This window comes from Ananas comosus, linkage group 11 (genome assembly GCF_001540865.1).
Source record: "Ananas comosus cultivar F153 linkage group 11, ASM154086v1, whole genome shotgun sequence".
Classification (NCBI taxonomy): Eukaryota; Viridiplantae; Streptophyta; class Magnoliopsida; order Poales; family Bromeliaceae; genus Ananas; species Ananas comosus.
This window is the reverse complement of record NC_033631.1, coordinates 10,569,530-10,589,874: the sequence shown is the minus strand read 5'-3', so window position 1 is coordinate 10,589,874 and position 20,345 is coordinate 10,569,530. Positions and strand designations below refer to the sequence as shown.

At 35.9% G+C, this 20,345-nt stretch overlaps 2 protein-coding genes across 2 annotated transcripts; one reads left to right on the top strand and one right to left on the bottom strand.

The window, feature by feature from the left end:
• On the top strand, positions 7,637-11,991 carry LOC109717799 (protein trichome birefringence-like 38). Its single transcript, XM_020243721.1, has 5 exons — positions 7,637-8,093; positions 8,458-8,629; positions 10,898-11,070; positions 11,152-11,310; positions 11,407-11,991. The coding sequence occupies exons 1-5, from the start codon at positions 7,699-7,701 to the stop codon at positions 11,699-11,701; spliced, it is 1,194 nt and encodes a 397-aa protein (XP_020099310.1). The 5' UTR covers positions 7,637-7,698; the 3' UTR covers positions 11,702-11,991.
• On the bottom strand, positions 12,298-18,018 carry LOC109716920 (protein CHUP1, chloroplastic). Its single transcript, XM_020242535.1, has 6 exons — positions 16,256-18,018; positions 15,323-15,454; positions 14,912-15,093; positions 14,355-14,466; positions 12,643-12,777; positions 12,298-12,564 (listed from the first exon to the last, which is right to left on the bottom strand). The coding sequence occupies exons 1-6, from the start codon at positions 17,504-17,506 to the stop codon at positions 12,439-12,441; spliced, it is 1,938 nt and encodes a 645-aa protein (XP_020098124.1). The 5' UTR covers positions 17,507-18,018; the 3' UTR covers positions 12,298-12,438.

Below are 20,345 nucleotides of genomic sequence, written 5' to 3'. Positions count from 1 at the left end.
TTTGTTATTTTCTTCACTATTTTTTTTTCGTTAAATTAGTAATAAAGGTAAAACTAAAGGAGTACTAAAATGATATACCTTAAATTATAGAATAGTAATTGAAGTTTTTTTTGTATATAATTTAATAAAAAATTAATGAAGGACCGGTGAAAAGAAAAAAATAAAATTATATTGTATTAAATTGATACATTTTAAATTATAGAATATTAAAATGAAAAATACGAAACTGTAGGGAGAAAGTGTAAAATTATAGGAATGATATTTGAAGTTTATCCAAAATAATTTACAATCGAAAATGAGTTTACTCTTTAATAAATGAGTTTACTCTTTGTCGCTTTCCGCGAAACAAACACTTGGGGCTTTGATCTGCGCCTTTTTTTTTTTTTTTTTTTTTTTTTTTTTTTTTTTCTACTTTTCATTTTGATTGAATTAACTGCGTAGCGCTTACTTTTTTCTTTTTTTTTTTTTTGGCCCACTACTTTAGTGCTGTTGTGATTAGTGTATTTGTCAACAAACTTTTTTTTTTTTGGGTTATTAAANAAATAATTTACAATCGAAAATGAGTTTACTCTTTAATAAATGAGTTTACTCTTTGTCGCTTTCCGCGAAACAAACACTTGGGGCTTTGATCTGCGCCTATCTATCATTTCGTTTTAATATGTTTTTTTGTTCCTACTTTTCATTTTGATTGGATTAACAGCGCAGCGCTTCCTTTTTTCTTTTTTTTTTTTTTGGCCCACTACTTTAGTGCTGTTGTGATTAGTGTATTTGTCAACAAACTTTTTTTTTTTTGGGTTATTAAAGGGAAAAAAAAACATATTAAAACGAAATGATAGATAATAGTGTCCTTTATTACTAGTGTAGCTAACCGTCTCGTTTAATTGGAGTCCCCTCCCATCTCGTTTTTTATGCCATGGGCTTTGCCCTGCCGACGCGGGCACTGTTAACTACTCTTTACTCATTACACTTTAGCCACCCTGGTTCACTAATTGAGTCATCTTCTAAATTCGCCTTTTCAAATAAAATTCTAAATCATCAAATGCAATCTACTGTCCTAAAGTAATTCAATTTTAAAACCAAGTCTTAATTATCTTGCTCTACGCGCTTTCAAAAATGATCAAACTTCATATATAATAAATTCTAAATACATGACTTCAAGGACGTTGGATAATTTTTCCTATCGCAAGCCGCACTGCCCTCCTCCGCAAATTATACACAGAAAATTTCTATGCACTGAGTAAGCGCCTGCTCGTAGGCAGTGGGAGGAAACGGGATACAAAAGTAAAATAGTATTTACCATTATTGTACCTATTATGAGGAGGTTATTTTTTTTTTTCCTTAAAAAAGCCAATTTATCATGTTTAGTTAGTAAAATACATTTGATCAAACTTGGGGAGGGGCTCAATGAATCCAATCTCTCACTAGTAAAATAAACTATTAGCTGCTAATAACACCAAAGAGAGAGAGACTCTGAGAATTTTGGGGCAGTTTATATTGTCGGCGCATTAAGTGGGGGTGGTGGTGGTGGTGGGGTGTGATCGACATCACGGCCCCACCACCGTTCCTCATATGAGGAGGAGGAGGAAGAAGAAGAAGAAGTTGCAGCGTTCCATCCGCTCAATAGAATATTTTTTGTAGGTTTCCTTCTCTCTCGGACTCCGTTGTAGTCCAATGTCGTTATTTAGTTTTCTTTTTTTGAAAAAAAGATAGATTCAGTTAGAAATATAAAGTAACTTAGTTCCAAATTTAAGGTCTCGAATAATTTTTATTAAATTTTTAACTAACTGTACTAAGTATGGTCAGTTAGTCCGATACTATATATATGTACATTTCTTAGTCGAATCAACATAAATGTCAACATATTAGTTTCGAAACGGTTTATACTGCTCGAAGAAAGTAACTGAACTAAGATACAACATCTGAAATTATATCCAAGTTATAAAAATTCAAAATCGAGACCAAACTTGTTAGAAAAACCATATGTACGTCTCCGAAATCAAAAAACCGAATCCAGGCTATTTAATGTACTTTTTGTATTACGTTAAATTGTTTAAAACATATCAATTATTAAATTAAATATAGAAAAAACTTTTATATATAACTGATTTTTATACAGATTTGAATTCGAATGTGGATTCAGTTATGATACAAATAAAAATTAAGACCAAAATTGATATTGTTGGGTCTTGAATCTTTATTTCTATAATTAAAACCATCCCTATTTAGCTTCGGTCTATTAGGATTTGTGTTGGATACCCTTATCCATTGGCATCTCAATGAACGAATTGAATTGGAGATATAGCTAACTCTTAGGAATTAAAATATAATTGTTAAATACTCTAACAAAATAAAAGGCCAATTTTCTCTATAATAATGTAAAAAGTAACTTCTTTGATCATGAAAATTTGCATTAACTTATTTAAAAGACATATCCATTATATCTAATCAATGATTTAAATATTCTTTTAAAATATTCTTTGGTCACCTTCTCCTTTTCTTTTCTCTCATTGTTTTTTTTTTCCTTTTTTTTTTTTTTCTGTTTTTCCTCAAGAAACACTGAGTGAGGCTTCTATATACTTTTTAATGTTCTCCTTCTCTTTTTATTATTTTAATTAATGAGGTGAAAAGGATTACATGTTGGGAGCAACCATTACAAAAAATATTACTAATTATTTGTCATATTCTCTTATATAGAATTTAATGGGCCCCAAAACGTTACAATAATGGTCTTAATAGTGACAATATTACAAATGTGTAGCTCGCTCACCAATTTTGTCGGCCATTAAACAGTCCACAACCCCCACTGTTCTCTGAATTGTGTATGAAAGGACACTCAAGTAGATTTTTTTTTAATGTGAGCTTTAATAACTCTCACTCATTTAATCCGTGGTTAGGTTTGCCACGCCATCGAGGTTATCACCGTACAAAAATGATTAGGACTTATGATAGATCCGCACTCCAGCGGTTAGGATTGGATTGGATAAAACAAAAAAAGGAAAAGAGAGACAGACGACAAATTAAGGACTAAACAAGTCAGAGAAGTCGGGGGATGCTCGAGGTTAGAATTGCTGAATCTGATTGGGCAAATAATCTTACCGAGATAAATTTGTCGAACTCAGCTAAAGAACCAAGATGTGTAACGTATTCCCTCGGACTCATTTTCTGCACTTTCGATATCTCTGAATCACTAAATCCTTCTTTACTAACAATTTTGTTCTCTCTTCTATTTCACATGATCTAACTCTAGGCGCCAAACGCGGTGTTCGAGTTAAAGCAATTAGAACTTGGAAATAGCAAATGGTAAGAGTAGGTTTTCATTAGCCCATTATTGCTCTCACAAAATAAATTAAAAGCTGCAGCTTTTGGTTTATTTATTTTTTATCTAGTACTAATTAGGCAATATTAGTACAAGGGCTCCACTCATTAAACTTTTTCAATTTGCAATGTCTCAATATCCAGCAGTGCAATACGTACTATTGACTTTTAAGGTTGAAAGAGAGTGCTCTCTATAATTTGTAGCTCTTAAATGAGTTCATGTGATGAAAATAATTAGCCCTTTGATAAGATTAAAGGACAACTTTTGTGTTACATATATATATATATGATGTAGAAGAAAAAAAAAAAGGAAAAAAAGCTGCATGTATATGGGTATGAATCAGCCCCAATAAGATCCATGTTATTTGCTTTGTTTTCATTCCTAAAATGCCATTGAAAGAGCATTTCATCGAACTATAATTAGTTTAAAGCTATCATCTTTTCAAAGTAATTAAATAAAGATTGGCACTAGTAAAAGCCATTATCTTGGCAATATCAACTTTTAAATTAGATAGTGTAAATGTAACTCCGCCAATAAACTATCATATTATGCACCTGGTGAAATTTAGTATGTTAATGATTATTGCAGTTCACTTTGTAGTGTCAGTGCACTACTTCTTGTGAGATTATAATACATGCAAATTATGAATCAAATTAGAAATTTAGGACTTGTGAGTGGAACGCGAAATTTGTGCTTGCTTGCGAAGTATAAAATTTTCAGTTATGCCTAGCAAAGAGGCAACATTTTGTCGTCCCAAATGGTGATAAAAGCACAACTTTGTGCGCTAAGTTGTTGAAAAATAGGGACCAAACAAACTATCAAATTGAGCTTCTCCTAGAAGCGCCCAATACTCAATCAACACTTTATCAAATAGCTCTTCCGTGCTCGATTTATAACAAGGTCAAGTGGAAAACATTACTAGTAGTTCCTATTTGTTGAAGGATTGATGCGCTTCGGAAAATGCCTATATTATGACTTAAAACTAATTAAAATGTAAAACTCTCAATTACAAAGAATTAATAGTATATTATATACCATCCTGATAAGTAACTCTATTTATAGAATATAATCTACACAGATGATAATTGAATCTATCCATTAAGAAGTTAAATTGTGTCGTGACAAATTTTGTTCTTTTCCCACCTGTAATGGTGCGTATCTACGATATGTGTTACTTTATATATGTCCTAACTTGGAAGTTTGTTTAAAAATGATTTTTAATTAAATCATCATCATTATTATTTTTAATATTCCAGGGCACATCCCATTCAAAATCGTTTGACGCAATTACATGTAACACATTCGACATCGCCATAAAGGGGGAAAATTGCTCTAATTACATATGTTTGTGTACGTTAAAAAATTATTTAGCAAGTGCATGTAAATTAAGGATGATTTCTCATGGTTGATCAGATAAAGAAGAGCATAAAAGGGCAGTAGTTTTGTTTTTTTTTTTGTGTTTTGGTTTTTTGAGAACAAGTCCCTTATAATCAATTTGGGCTTAGTAGAATTGTTATTTACGTAAAATTTCTTAAACAAGTGCTAATAAAAGGTTTCTTTAATGGAAAATTTTTATTATAGAAAATTTTGAAAAGCTGAACCAAACAGAATCCATGTTGTACGTGTGAGGTACTAGAATATTATCGGTACTAAACGGTTCAATTTGTTATTGATTTATTTTCGATGATAGAGCTTTCAAATCGATGATCAATACCGTTGAATATGATCTAAATCATTTAAACTATTTAAAAATTAAATTTTACGCTTTTTCGATATTATTTTTTTTGTCCATCAAGTGAACAGACAATGAATGACTGAAAATAAATACCTTCTAAAAAATGATGATATAATTTTTGTATTTAAGATCTATACTTTATATCTTGTTTTAAATAGTTTAAACAATTTTCTAATAAAACTTTTGCTCATTTGGATTTCTTCTATACCCGTCTACAAGCAAACAAGCAAACATATTGTATTGACTATTAAAATTACAGATTTTATGACTTTTTGATCATTTGGTTAGTGATGTCAGAAAGATATGAAATTGAATTTCTAGATAGTTTAAATGGTCAAGATCATATTTAATGATGTCGATTGTCGATTTGAAAGCTCTAACATCGAAAATAAATCAATAGTAAACCGAGCCGTTTACTACCGATAGTAGTCTAGTCCAGCATATGTATATAGAGTTCAGCTATGGTGCTTGTAAAAGCACCAAATACTTCGTGTTTGTAAATTTTTTATCATTAGATCTATTTCTTTGATTATTTCTACCCGTTAGATCATACTATTCAACCAACCACCCACCCAACCCTAGAGGTCCGCATCATCCTAACTGCAAATTCCTTAATCCAATGACCAAATATTTACAAGTACCAATAACTTAGTATTCTTAAAAGCATAGGAATTCAATTTTATATATATATATATATATATATAAAATAAATCTAGGGGTACTATTCAACCCTATGAGGGATTGCAATCATCCCAACCGTACAATTCTTGATGGAAGGGTTAAAAAATCGGAAGCATCAAATTCTTTATACTTCCGATTAAATATATAGTATAGAGTTACTATGCTATCGAAAGTATAGAGAATTTGATATTTTCAATTTTTGACTTTTGGATCAAGAATTGTACAATTGGAATGATTGCGGTCCTTCCTAGGATTGAGTAGAATCTTTAGAGTTGAGTGGTCCCCACAAGATAATAGTTAATCTTAAGGTTAGAAATAATTAAAGAAACTGATTTAAAGGCTAAAAAGTCGGAAGCACCAGATTCTCTATATTTTCAATAGCATAGTAGCTCTACTATTTATATATTATAAAAGTATTTAATATACAGCTGCAAATTGCAATATAAAATATTTAAGAATTGAATCCACAACGCGACAGCAAAAAAATCCATACAACGAACCAAACCATGCCCCACTCTCAAACAAGTGGTTGACAAATCCCTATCTTTGGCAATACCGAAATTATTGTGTGAACCCGGAGCATTCTTTTATTTATACACCATTTATTTACCAGCCATATTTTATTAATAAAACCAATAACTTATGACATTAATTTTGACTTTTACCGTTATTCAAAAAATTGATTTGAATCTGATCATATTCAGTGATAATAGAAGAAATAGAAAGTGAGAAGTTATGCCATTGAATGATGGATCACATACTTGCTCTAATAATATATTATTGATCAAAAAATTTAACCTGATAGAGAATAATTTACAAATAGCTTAAATAATAAATAATGATACGCAAGTGATATTTTAGAATAAAAGGTTAATAAATATGCGGTGTATGATTGTAGGGATGCACTCGGTGCACACAATAATTCGTTTTTGCTATTGCATAGTGAGTCACGGTTGAGTGAAAACTCTGCGGGGATCACGAGAGAGAACAACTCTCTTTTTTTTTACTAACTTAATTTTTCAAAAAATAAATTTTCACAAATTTTTTTTTTCTATAATATTTGTTTTTCACATAAAAACTTTTAAAAAATATTATTTTTTTTATAAAATCTAAAAAAATAAAAAAAAAAATTCAAAATCAAGCAGAGTAAAAATAATTTTTTCTGAGAACCAACACTCCCTAAAAAAAAAAGAAAAAAAACAGAGTAATAAAGTATATAAAGTTACCACCCTATATTTATGTGAGAGATCGAGTACATGAACTAAATTTGCTCATAGATTAGGCATTAAAAGATATGATTTTTTCACATTGAAATTAAAAAAGAAAAAAGAAAAACAAATCACTATTCCTTAATTAGCCAGTGGTTTGCGGATCCCACAAAATTCTCAGCACTGACCGTGTACTCCGAATTCAGTAGATTCACTTATTATTGGCCCAGAAAAAAAGGAAATGGTTAAAAAAGAAAAAACTTCAAATATCACTCCATGTGATTATATATATATTTTTTTATTTTAGTATCTTATGGTTTAAAGTGTATCAATTTAATACTCTGTAATTTTATTTTTTTCTTTTTATTATTTTTTTTACTAATTTTTTCGTTAAATTAGTGATAAAATTAAAACTAAAAAGTAATAAAGTGAATATTCGATAAATTTACGTAGGGTATTTAAAGTTTTTTTTTGTATATAATTTAATAAAACATTAACGAAAGAGCTGACGAAAAGAAAAAAAAAAAAAAAAACTATAGAGTATTATATTGATACACTTTAAACTATATGATATTTGAAATTTATTTTTAAAAAATATATAAAAGTACATATAAAGTAACTTACATAAAAAGAAAAAAAAAAAATGTAACTCATCAACTATTTAAACTATAAATTCATCACCACAGAGTACATCCAAAAACACCTCCTATAAAAACCTCTCCTCCCTCTCCCCTGCACCCCCTTCTCTCGCTCTTCCCATGGCCTCACCTAAAACAGTACATTTACCATATCACCTTATTACTATAATAATAATAATAATCCTGGCAACAACGTTACAAGTCCCCTTCAACAACGCAATTACCAATATTGAGGCCACAACCATTGGCGTTGACACTCCCCGCAGTGGAACCGGCCACGGCGGTGGTGGTGGCGGTGGCGGTGGTGGCGGCGGTCGACGGAGATCGGAGCGAGCCAGCGGGGAAAGTTGCGACCTGTTCGCGGGGAGTTGGGTCTACGACAGCTCGTACCCGCCGGCCTACGGCTCGTCGGGCTGCCCGTTCATCGAGCCAGAGTTCGACTGCCAGAAGTACGGCCGCCCCGACGCGCTCTACCTCAAGTACCGCTGGCGGCCCGCCGCATGCGACCTCCCGAGGCAAGCAATAGAACACCAATTTTGATTGTGGCAGAAAATTAAAATGAGCTTTCTGATAAGTCAGTATTTCTCTAAAATTCTGCATTCGACCAAAAATTGATGATCTCGGATCTCTCATTTATGTATCGATCTTTTCTTTTTTATTTTTTTTCCTCTTGTTTTGTACTCTTGTCGATAGTAAATTTTGAACCGAAACGAATTGAGCAATTTTGTTAGTAGTACGAGATATGATGGAGAGTTGAATAGGTGCAGTGCACCAATTAATTACGGGCGATAATTTTACGTCGTGTTATTGCTATTTTGGAATCAATTAAATGGGTACAAATAAATTTAAAAAAAAATGAGAACAATTAATGGATTATAGGTTCAATGGGGTGGATTTGTTGGAGAGGTGGAGGGGGAAGAAGGTGATGTTTGTGGGGGACTCGATAAGCCTGAACCAGTGGGAGTCCCTGGCTTGCATGCTCCGTGCAGCTGTTCCCAACACCAGGACCACCTACACCAGAACCGACACCATCTCCACTGTGACCTTTCAGGTGCCTTTTCCCCCTTTTTTTTATCCTCTGATCTGCTTTTCCTTTTTGGTTCACCTACTAAAGCGTTAATGATCTTATTTAAATTGATCAATTTTTTCTTTTTTTTGTTAAAAATAATTGCTTTGTATTAGATATATATACACAGTACATGCGACAACGTTTTTGCACCTGTATATATCTAGTGCAGTTCATTAAGAATTTGATAGTTGGTATACTTAGGATTCCAAGGTCGATCCGAGTCTAGTTAGTTACTTTATATTTTTAGTTCAGTTTATTTCTAATCATGTCACACTTTTCTTTAATTTTAGCTGGTCTAACTTAATCTTGACGTGTATATATAAGAGTCGAATTGATGTACTATTAAGTATTTACTATCTATTTTTCTACCTTTGGACTATTACTATTTCACTTAGCACCAGTAAATCCTAGGTATCTAATGACCAAAAAAATACACAACAAATACTATTCCTATACTATGAGTAGCATTCTAACTCGACTCTATATGTAATCTGTAGATGTTACCATCTATTAGCTTAAGATTTTGAATTAACTCGATGCTCTTTTAACATAATATCCATTGTTAAATATGAAATATGATTTAATAAATCTGATTTATTTCTAATATCCATTGTTAATTTATTATAACTTTTGGCATGAATTTTTAGTATTATTGTAATTGAATCTTACAACTCAATTTAGCTGATTAAATATTAACGCATAGTTGATGTAAAAATAATGTAATATTTTAATAATTATCATATCATTAATTATAGTATTTTTACATCATTTCTATATTAATAATTTATTAATATTTAGTTAATTAAATTAGATTGTAGGATTTTATTGTAAAAAATTACAAAAATTTAAGCCACAAATTAAATTATAATAATTTAAGATGCGAGGACAAAAATATCATCTAACTCATATTTTGAGAACAAAACGTGTAATTTATCCTTAAATTTTCGTCTTTTATTTCGATTTTTTAAACTCTTTAATAACATCAATTACTGTACTCGGCAGTGGTGGTGAATGACTTATTGAGAATCTCAAATGTCACCTCTACGGTCACATGAATATTATTATTATTATTTTTTAGATTGTTTATATTGATGGGTACCCAAAAAAAAAAAAAAAATCATGTGTGACAATCTCTCTTTGTCTCTTTCATTTTTATCTCTTCTTCCAATTTTGAGCAGTGCTGTACCTACCAAAGTACCAAAAGTTGTCGCTCTATAATTATTTATTTGTAAATCCGAATGATTGTTGAGCGATTGAGTCATTCAATCTTAATAGTTTTTACTGTCAAAATAAGTTATTCAGTAATAATATATACATTACAATTTACTTTTTGTTATTATCCGTTAGAATCTTGATTTCAACATTTTTTGTGTAATAATTCATCTTATACTAACAAAATAATTCAAAAATTAATTTATATTTTGAGACATTTAATAATATTTCTTACCCATTAAATGCTATTAACTTAATTTTAAATGAAAAATAAAAATGTTCTGAACCATTATATATGCATCACAATATAATTATATATTTTTTCAATATGATTTTTATTCTACGCCCCCTTACACCTGGGCTTGTCCCGTGACACACACAACACGAGTTAAACAGTGTATTCATCTTTCCAATTTTCATTTCGTTTCCCGAGAATTACAATATTCCCGCATTGTTCAGATCATGATCATGCAAAAAAAAAAAAAAAAACTTTAAATATTAGGATAATTTTTTATACGATTTATTAGAGAAATTTAAAAAAAAATTGTACATACTCGTTATTATTTTCATTATTATTATTATTATTATTATTATTCTTTCTCTACGGAATAGTGGAAAATTCTATTGCTATAATATGGTTTTCAATTCCGAGAAGGTCACGGGATACTGAGATGATCATAAATTTGTACGCGCAATTATAGCCGAGTCCTTGTGAAAAAAAGATATATGATATTTCCCACTTGCCATTTTATTCATGGACCAATAAATAAATAAACGTATTTTGAGGGACCACATTGCATTCCCACTAAAAATGCTTATCGGGGAATGATGATGATCCACATAAAACCTGGGGAATCATCACATGTCGTATACAAATCTACTCAAAATTAGGGGGCCTAGCCAATGATTATTTAACTTTTTGAATAATTATTTATTTTGGACGCGTTATGCTGCATTGATTCAAGACAGTCCAAGTTCAATCACGGAAAACTTAAGACCGGCTCGGTGTCGATCTAACATGGACCAAAACTTTTTCAGAACTACGCGGTGTCCGTGATGTACTACCGGTCGACCTATCTTGTGGACATCGTGACCGAGCCGATCGGTCGGGTTCTAAAGCTAGACTCCATCACCGGCGGCGCCTGGCTCGGCATTGATCTGCTGATCTTCAACACTTGGCATTGGTGGACTCACACCGGAAGTAGCCAACCGTGCGAGATCTCCCCTTTTCTCGTCCTTTTATTAAGCTCTTGTGTGAATATGAGCGGTAAATATCGACCACTGCATTGCAGGTGGGACTACATACAGGACGGGAGCCAAGTAGTAAAAGATATGGACCGGTTAGTGGCCTTCTCCAAGGGGCTAGCTACGTGGGCCAAATGGGTCGATTCGAATATCGACACATCGACGACGAAGGTTTTCTTTCAGGGAATTTCTCCCACTCATTACAAGTAAGAACTACAAAAAGTCATATGCATATTCATAACATTTACATATTAATCCAACTACGGAATTCATATGTATCGTCATACCGGAACAAAATGCAGGGGGAATGAATGGGGGGAACCAAACGCGAAGAACTGCTACCAGCAAACGCAACCGATATCCGGATCGACCTACCCAGGAGGTCCACTTCCTGCGCAGAGCGTCGTAAAGAACACTCTCGGTGGTATGTCGAAGCCGGTTTACTTACTCGACATAACGTTGCTCTCTCAGCTAAGGAAAGACGCGCACCCATCGGCGTACAGTGGGGACCACACCGGCATGGACTGTAGCCACTGGTGCCTCGCGGGGCTCCCCGATATGTGGAACCAGATACTGTACGCAGTGCTTACGACATGAACCGAAGGAGGCGGACCGAGAAACATCGGATATTCAACCAGAAAGGAAGGACTTCAATTGAGTTTCCTAGCAAGTATTGGATCAATGTGCATTCATTTTTTGTTGGATTATTTCATCATTATTTGATTCTTAATAATGGCAATTCAATCCGGGAAATAAATTCCGGGGCGAAAAATGAAAGTGTGATTTCTCGTTATGTTTTAGAGGGTGAGAACAATGTTAATTTGTTACTTTACAAATTTTAAAGGTTAAGCAGGTAAAGTTTGAGCTGCACCCAAGTTTGATAGAAACTTTTGCCTCTCGTAATTTTTGCAGTGTTTTGGTTTAGATGAGTTTGTAAACTTTCCCTAAAATTCCTTGATAGAAGAAATATTTTTCAAAACTCTCAATTCTTAGTGGATGTGGCATTTGAGTTGTGAAAATTAGTACAAAGTTCATCTTGTAATCTTCCACTTGATCCGTTGGAGCGAGTGGTTCAGCTTTGATATCATTTGACAAAGTTCTGAAAATTGCAAGTAACGTAATTCAAAATTCAATTTCTACCTTCAACACACCTATAAACTGAGCCAAGATCAACCACATTGGTACCGGCGGCGACAGTTAAAACCAAAGCTTTTTGGCTTCCTTATAGTGCAAAATTGTTCAAAATACAATAATTCAAAATAATCGCTGAACGAAACAATTCATTGGTTTTTGCGGTAAGATAAACATATGATAAGAGGAAGGTAGCAGCAACTCTAAGAAGCCCTGCAGATAAGCTTCTGCTGTTGATGTTGGCTTTGGCTTTGCGTATGAAACGAAGATGCTTTATCTTTCAGCTCTTGAAACGCTCGCATCGTCTCTACATCAAAGCCACCGGCAAACTGGAAGAAGCAACGAAAAGAAACTGATCAGAAACGGAATGGAATTTAGTTACAAAAATGTGATCGCATGATCAATACCTGGTGCACTCTAAAGGCAAACCTAACACCCTGAAGCATCAATTCCTCTTCTTCAGGGCCACCTACTAAGGCCTTGAGCTCGGAGGACACTCTTTTCATGTATTTCATAGCGAGTTTCACTGATGCTAGTTTGATCTGCAAAATTCCCACAGTCGAAGAGCAAAATTCAGTAAAATTCCTTACTTGAATAATGCAATTTAAAAGAAAAGGTAAATAAGAACATTAAGTTATTTGTGAGTAATAAGAATTAAGATCTTGTCCAAGACCCTGATTGGATTGGATAGAATAACACAATAGAACAATGCTAGGAGAGAGGGATGGTCACGGCATCTCGAGCGGGTTTCAATAATCCCATCTTTACCCCTAACGCCTCCAAGTTGCTAACTGCAACATATTCTATGCAAAATGGAGTATAAGCTAGAAAGTTATGGCTTCCTCCGCTAAAAAATTTCCCATCTTCATTTCTCGATTTCTAGCATTAAATCTACTAGATTGTGGATCTGCGAGAATTCAAGTAAGTTAACCATTTCTCTAAAAGCTCAACCCATCACAATATACTGTTTTTCGTATATCATACTAACCATGAACCTCGACCTCACTCCAATGGCACAATGCTGCACAATTTGCAACCACCTAGTCAAATCCTCTCCCTCTCACGAATCATTACTTAAAAAGAAAACAAAACAAATAAGATATAAGAAAGTGAATGCCACCGACCGTCCCTAAAGCAATGGGCAAAGGGCTTGGTGGTTAGTATCCGAAACCTAAGTTTGAATTTCCAGCTAAGTTTATTTCTAAATGAAATAAACGAAGCAGATAACGTGCTACCTATCTCTCAAAAAAAAAAAGAAAAAAGAAAAAAGAAAGTGAATGCCAGCAAATTAGGCCTCACACAAGTGACCACACATTAAGTACAAAATAACATAAATAGCTACAATAAGAAATGGGCAAATTGTACAATGTGGTGGTCCTCAAACTATGAGGGGTGATATTTTGGTTCTCAAACTTTAATTTATTGTAATCTCTGTCTCAAAATTTCAGAGTTATTTCAATCAAATCTCACGACCCAATTTAGTTGACAAAATATTAATCCACATCTTACATAAAAATGGCATAGTATTTTAATTATTAGCGAATTATCAGTCAAAACAATACTACATTACTTCTACATTAACGATACATGTAAGGACTAAATCCATAAGAAATAATTGAATCCCGTGGGCCGATCGAGCTACTTGCATATAAGGGACAAGAAAATGCTCCCGTTCATATCCAACGGGTCCCACCAACGCAGCCACGTATCATTTGTTTACTACCTGGCGCCCAAAAAAGCACCCAGTGACAAGGCAGCGTCAGTCACGTGACCTCCCGTGCTCACGTGCATCGAGATCTCTATGGCCCTTTTTGTCACTTGGTTCTGTCGCCACCTGTCCGTTTTCTTTTGGCTCTTTGCTAACCTCGGATAACTATTCGTTAATTATCTCATTTTCATTTAGTTTTAATTCAAATTATTTTAATTATTAAGATTAATAGCTCCGTTAGCCAATAATTTTTTTTAACTGATGTTAACTTAAACCCTTATAAGAGTGCTTTCCAATGCAGGGACATCTTGTTTGGCAATAATAAATGAGAAGTACGATTAGATGCTGACAATGGTATTAGAGGCGCAAGTGAAAAAGAACAAGAGGGCTGGGGGGAAATTGCTAGTGTACCTGACTGATAATTCCGCTATCCAACATCCATTCCCAGGGGATCTGAAACCCTTTGTATCGGTTCGTGGCGCCCTCCCTCACCCTTGCGAGGTTGTACACCCCATGTTCCAACCTGTCAAAAACATTACCCCCGATCAACTATTAAAACAAGAAAAAATAATCGTGATTTTCAAAAACTTGAATTATTAAAGAATAGTATTTGTAATATTAATATTAAAGGCTCCTCCTCATCAGGCCTCTACTCAAGATGTTTGGTGAGCTCAAGACGTAGCCTAAAATTAAATAGAAAAAAAATTAATAGTATTAAGAGTTCAGTAGGTTCAGTGGATTTGAAGTTATAATCTTGTGCTCTGTTGCCATATGTTAAATGATCTAAGACAAATGTTTTTATCTAAAACTTACGTTAAGCTATTGCTTTAATATTTATATTCAACGCTACTATGATGTAGTGCTACTCTGATGTAATCTATGTTACGGTACAAGATATAAAACATAATGGGAAAAGATAAAAAAGAAAAAGAACAAAAGGAGATGAGGCTTATATGAGTGTGACATACTTCTCGAGCAAAGCTTGCATCTTCTTGAGGGCGGAAGAGCGGGGCTGCCGCGGCTCGTCGCGGAACACTGCCGCCTGGGCCTCGAGCTTCTTCAGATCGCAGTACCCGAACGCCGCCTCTCGCAGCGCGTCCGCCTTCTGCTCCGGCCACTCAAAGTGCTTCAGCACAGCCCTCTCGTCCACCTGCCACCGCGACGGCATTTCCGTCAACCAAAATTTAACCCAAATTTTCAAGATAAGATGTGGAGAGATTAATTACGTCCATTCTAATCCAAATATCTTCCTAATCCAAATATCTAAGCATTTAGAAGTACTTTTTATTTTAACAGACTTATTTAATATAAGCAACGCAATTTATACGGACGCATTTCTATTTATGCTCGAATTGAAATAAGTAAAAAGCAAATTATACCAGGCACGAGAGCTCGTCGTCGAGCCATTTGACGAAAGCGACCACGTCCTCAATGTTGGTGAAGGCGGCCCCCTCAACTTCCTTTATCAGAAAGTTTACGAAATCCCCCTGCGTCTCCACCTCTGTCTTTATCTGTAATTTTCACATGTGTAATATTATACGTACAAATACGTCTTACAATACTTTACAAACTAACATGACTGTATATATATATATATATATTGCAGTATTTAATTAATAAAAAAATACAAATTGGGGGGGAAAAAAAAGCATGCCTTATAATTTCAAAGTTAAAATCTATCTATTGAGTTGTGTAATTTGTAAAATATTACAAATTTACTTAACAGTATTTTCTGTTCCAAGTGACCTAAACTTTAATATTTTCGTATAAACATGACCAACTCAACGACAAATGTACGTGAACATGAAGTGCGAATTAAATGCCCAGCGATCCTTTTCCCTTTGTTGAAGGGTAGTACAGTAGTGATAACAGGGGGGTAATTTGGTCATAAAGAATGCAACGGCTAGTGAGGCGCCCCCCAGAATCAGGTACCAACGCTGCTGACCCGCGAATCTATAGTGTTTCTGAGCCGAAGAAATAAATAAATTACAAAATTAAATTAGTTAATTATGTTCCCGAAATGTGTATTCAATTCCGAACTATTATTATTTAATGTCACTACGGAGGCTGCTACAGAATCGGTTTGGATGTTCTGCAGCTTTTTGTTCGTGTCCGGACACCCGAATTAATTATCCACCGTCTATTTCATCTCGTTATCACAGATCAACGGTTTACATTGATTTGAACATAGGAGAGTGAATAATTGGGCGGTCCCCGCTACCGTCGGACCTAAATCAACGGTCGCTGATTGAAATAAGTTGAGTGGCAATTTCGTAAATATGAGAGGGGGAGGGGGAGGTAACGTTACTCACCGCGAGGAGGTGAGCGGAGCGGTTCTCGATCTCGCCGATCATGTCGCGCGCGGAGGTGGCCGAGGAGGAGGCCGCGTCGGAGGCGGCGCCGGCACCGTTTTCGCGCCGCGAGTCCCTCCGCATGAGCGAGTGGTAGAACTCCACCACCTCGGGCACGCGGCGCACGCACGGCCCCGCCGCCGCCGACGACCTCGATCCCCTCGGCGGCGGCGGAGGCGGCGGCGGGGGAGGCGGAGCTCGCCCCGGCCCTTTTCCCGAGCTCGTTTCTCTCGGGGGCGGCGGCGGCGGCGGAGGAGGAGGAGGAGGTGGAGGTATCGGCGGCAACGAGGTCAGCTTCGGAACTCGGCTCCGCGAGGCGGAGGTGGTCTCCGAGGAAGAAGACGACAATGATGACGACGACGACGACGACGACGACGAAGAAGAAGAAGAAGAAGAGGTAGAAGGTGTGGATGAGGAGGAAGACGACGAAGAGGAGGGTAATGGAGGAGGTTTCGGTATGTGAGGAGCCCTAGATTTCGAAACGTCTTCGCTGCTGCAGCGAGGATGCTGCGTCGCTTCGTTTTCTCCAATCTCCTCCCTCCGACCGGTGCCAGGAAGCTTCGGAGTCTCCGCATTGTGGGAAATGTCGGTGGATTTGGGGCGATTCCTCATGTTTAGGAAGAGATTCGAGCTCGAGGAGGCGTCGATTAGGCCCTGGAACAACATCTGAGAGGAAGAAGAGGAGCACTCGTCCGTAGCCTCCCGAGCTCCGCTCGAGAACCTTCTCGAATCGCCCGCGCTCCGCTCCGAAACGGCCCCCCGCAGCTCCCCGACCTCCGCCTCCATCTCCCGAAGCTTCTCCTCCCTCCGCATCTCCTCCTCCGCGCGGAGCCCCGACCGGAGGGCCTCGACCTCGGCGCGGAGCTCGGCGTTCTCCGCCTCGAGGCGCCCGGCGCGCTCCCTGGAGCGCTCGATCTCGGCGCTCTTCGCGGCGATCTCGCGCTCGAGGAAGGGGACGATGGCGACGGTCTCCTTGAGCAGCTTCTGCTCGAGGAGCTGGGTGCGGAGGCGCGACTCCCGCTCCCGGAGCTCCTCGACGACGCGGAGGAGCTCGGCGACGTCGGGGGGGCGGGGCTGGACCTGCGCGGAGGAGCGGGGGAAGTAGACGCCGAAGGACCGCGCGAGCGCCGCCGCCCCCGACCCCGCCCCCCCCTTCGGCGTCGCCGGGCTCCTCTGAAACCCTATCGCCGCTTTCACCCTCCCCGCAACCATCGCCTCCTCTCGCTACGTACGCAAGGTACCACTCTCCTCTCTCTCTCTCTCTCTCTCTCTCTCTCTCGTTTCTGTTTGCTGAGCACGATCACCGTTCACCGCGAGACCGACGGCCGAGATGGCTCCGAGGAGAACATGCTTGTGCCTAGTGTCGCGGCGAAAACCAAGAGTGTAGGAGGGGCTCTTACTTCTTACTCTGAACGGGCTTTTCCTTCTCTAATAAGAAGAGAAAAGGAAAAAAAAAGTGGGCACGAAAACCGAGGAACGGTCCCTATTCTGGGATCGGCACTGCAGCCTCAGGTCGATTTTGAAAGAGGAAATAGGCGAGGGAGAGACGTAAAATAATAATAGTAACAGTGATAATAATATAATAACAACAATGCGAATGGGAAATGGGGCGGTACTACGAATGTGAACGTTACGGAGTACTCTTGTGTAGGTCGTATAATAAATAAGGCCCTAAAATTTGACCGCGTATACGGTTTGGTCTTTTTGGAGTGGTAAGCGCACTTCAGCCTTCAGGGGAGCCTATAGGGGTGGGGTGGGGTGGGGTAGATTTTGTAATTTGGGGTGGATCTGTTCGTTAATAAGTGACTTGATCAGTTTATTAGGGGCTGTAGGGCTAAATTTTCCAGAATTATTATAATTAAATTTTATAATCTAAATTTAATTGTCTAAATAATGATATATTATTGATATAACAATAATATACCATTTTAATCATTATTATATTATTATCTACTGCAATATCATTGTAAATCATTATATTAGCAGCATATTATCATTCAGATTTCTAAATTAAAATGAATCACAATATTTAATTATAATAATTTTAAGAGTTTGAACCGTAAATTATAATAAATTAGATTTGAAGTAACAAACTGTCTTGTGTGAAAATATAATTTATCCTTCTAATAAAAATAAAAGTAAAATTAATGCTTAACATGTCATCTTTGGAAAGATTTTAAGCTGGAGTAAAAGTTGAAGAAGCACTAGTAATGGAAGCTGAATTGTGATTCTCTACGACCATGCTTGTACGTAGCATGGAGACGAGAAAGTCTACTATATAACAGCTATACCACATTATCTATAATTAGTCAATTATATATTTTTTTGAAAGAAAAATATAATAGAAATAAATTTTGAAAAAATATGATGGAATACATAAACTTCCAAGAAATAATTTGATTAATTGGTTGGAAACATTGCATAACTCTATATAACAATTACATTTTAGACTTTTTCATGGACGATGGTCATTTCAATTTCCATATTCCAAACCGACAGTTTCTTTTTTTATTTTTTTTAAAGAGAAAGTCCAAAAGATTTTTCAACTAAACAAATTCACCGATCATCGCATTTAACTTCTTTCAACTAACCGCCTATAGCACAAATGACAAAGAACTTAGTGGTTGGTATCCGAGATTTTAAGTTCGAAACCTGATTACTTCATTTTTTCAGTTGAGTTTATTTCTAAAAAAATAAACGAAACGAATAGCATGTTATCTTTCTCTCTCTCTCAAAAAAAAAAAAAACTTCATGTTCACATTAAAGTTAGTCGAGATCATGTTAAGAATAGATCAAATTTGATTCAATTATTTGGAATTCTAAGTCTTTTCCTTATGTAACTTTTATTTTCTTTCTAATTTAATGCATGCACTTCACACGTGCTTATACGCATGGGGACATGTTGCGGTGGATCTAAGTAGGGGATCGAAGAGAGTTCGATATAAATCGCAGCTCAATTTGTATTATGGTCAGTGATTTCCTTAATCTGCGGCAACCTAAATTCCAAATTTTACAATGCCGCCCACACTAATTCATTCAAATCTCATTCTCTTGCAAATTGTTAATATGTGAATAAATTTAACAATATTTTAAAATACACAACATATAATCTCATCGAGTTACTGGTAGGACGTGGTGGATGGCTAAGATGCATCTCATTGGAGATCACGGAAGTTACAGAATCCATCCGATGTGAGAAACATGTACTAATCCTGGAACAGGAGTTATGCATGAGTGTGTTCCGGATTTCACAACAGTTGGGGATCAGTGTACCGCAAAATTTGAACTTAGAATTCTAGGAGTTCGCCAAAACTATATATATATATATATATATATATATTATGCTTCATTAATGGATGGGTTCAGAGCAGCGGTGGTATATATATTAATAAATAATTGTACGAGCCGCTCTCAACTGATAATTTACATGTGACGTCCTTTATACAATCAGCGGTTCCTAGGCATGGAGTACTACTACGTATGGAACGTTAGAATCACGGGTTATTCAACAAGAATTAAAAAAAATAAAATTCTCAATCTAATCAATCCATTTAATTTTTAAGTAAATTTTGAATACGGTACAGTAACCAAATGCGACGGATAAATAATTAGAAAGAAAATAGAAAATAACGACAAAAAAAGAGAAAACGATGATGAAAAAATTAATTGACGATAAGGAGTAGAATTCATCTTGCCGATAAAAGAAGAGAAGAGCCGAAGGAAGTGGAAGAGGAACAGTTCAGCCTAATGCAGAGATGTGATCGAGCTCGGTTCAATCAAAATAAAGAAAAATTCAGTTTGGTTTAAGTAAAGAAAGAAAAAAATATGTGAAAAACTTAAACCGGTTCGCTAGAGCCCACACTCAATAATGATTGATTCGATTCAGGTAAAAAAAAAAAATCGGTTCGATTCAAACAAAGAAAAAAAAATATATATATACTGAAAATTTGAGCCGTTTTAGGATGGAGCCCGCACCCATCAATGAAGGGAACGTTGTCATGTTGTAAATTCAGAGAGAATAATATATAGGTATATATATGTGCAGAATTTA

Excerpts from the sequence above, each read along its gene's own strand:
- LOC109716920 (XM_020242535.1), bottom strand. The coding sequence starts at position 17,506 with ATGGTTGCGGGGAGGGTGAAAGCGGCGATAGGGTTTCAGAGGAGCCCG. Across the intron at positions 14,467-14,911 it reads ATGCAAGCTTTGCTCGAGAA|GTTGGAACATGGGGTGTACA; the intron begins GTATGTCACACT and ends TGTTTTTGACAG. Across the intron at positions 12,565-12,642 it reads TTGCCTTTAGAGTGCACCAG|TTTGCCGGTGGCTTTGATGT; the intron begins GTATTGATCATG and ends TGCTTCTTCCAG.
- LOC109717799 (XM_020243721.1), top strand. The coding sequence starts at position 7,699 with ATGGCCTCACCTAAAACAGTACATTTACCATATCACCTTATTACTATA. Across the intron at positions 8,094-8,457 it reads GCCGCATGCGACCTCCCGAG|GTTCAATGGGGTGGATTTGT; the intron begins GCAAGCAATAGA and ends AATGGATTATAG. Across the intron at positions 11,071-11,151 it reads CACACCGGAAGTAGCCAACC|GTGGGACTACATACAGGACG; the intron begins GTGCGAGATCTC and ends ACTGCATTGCAG.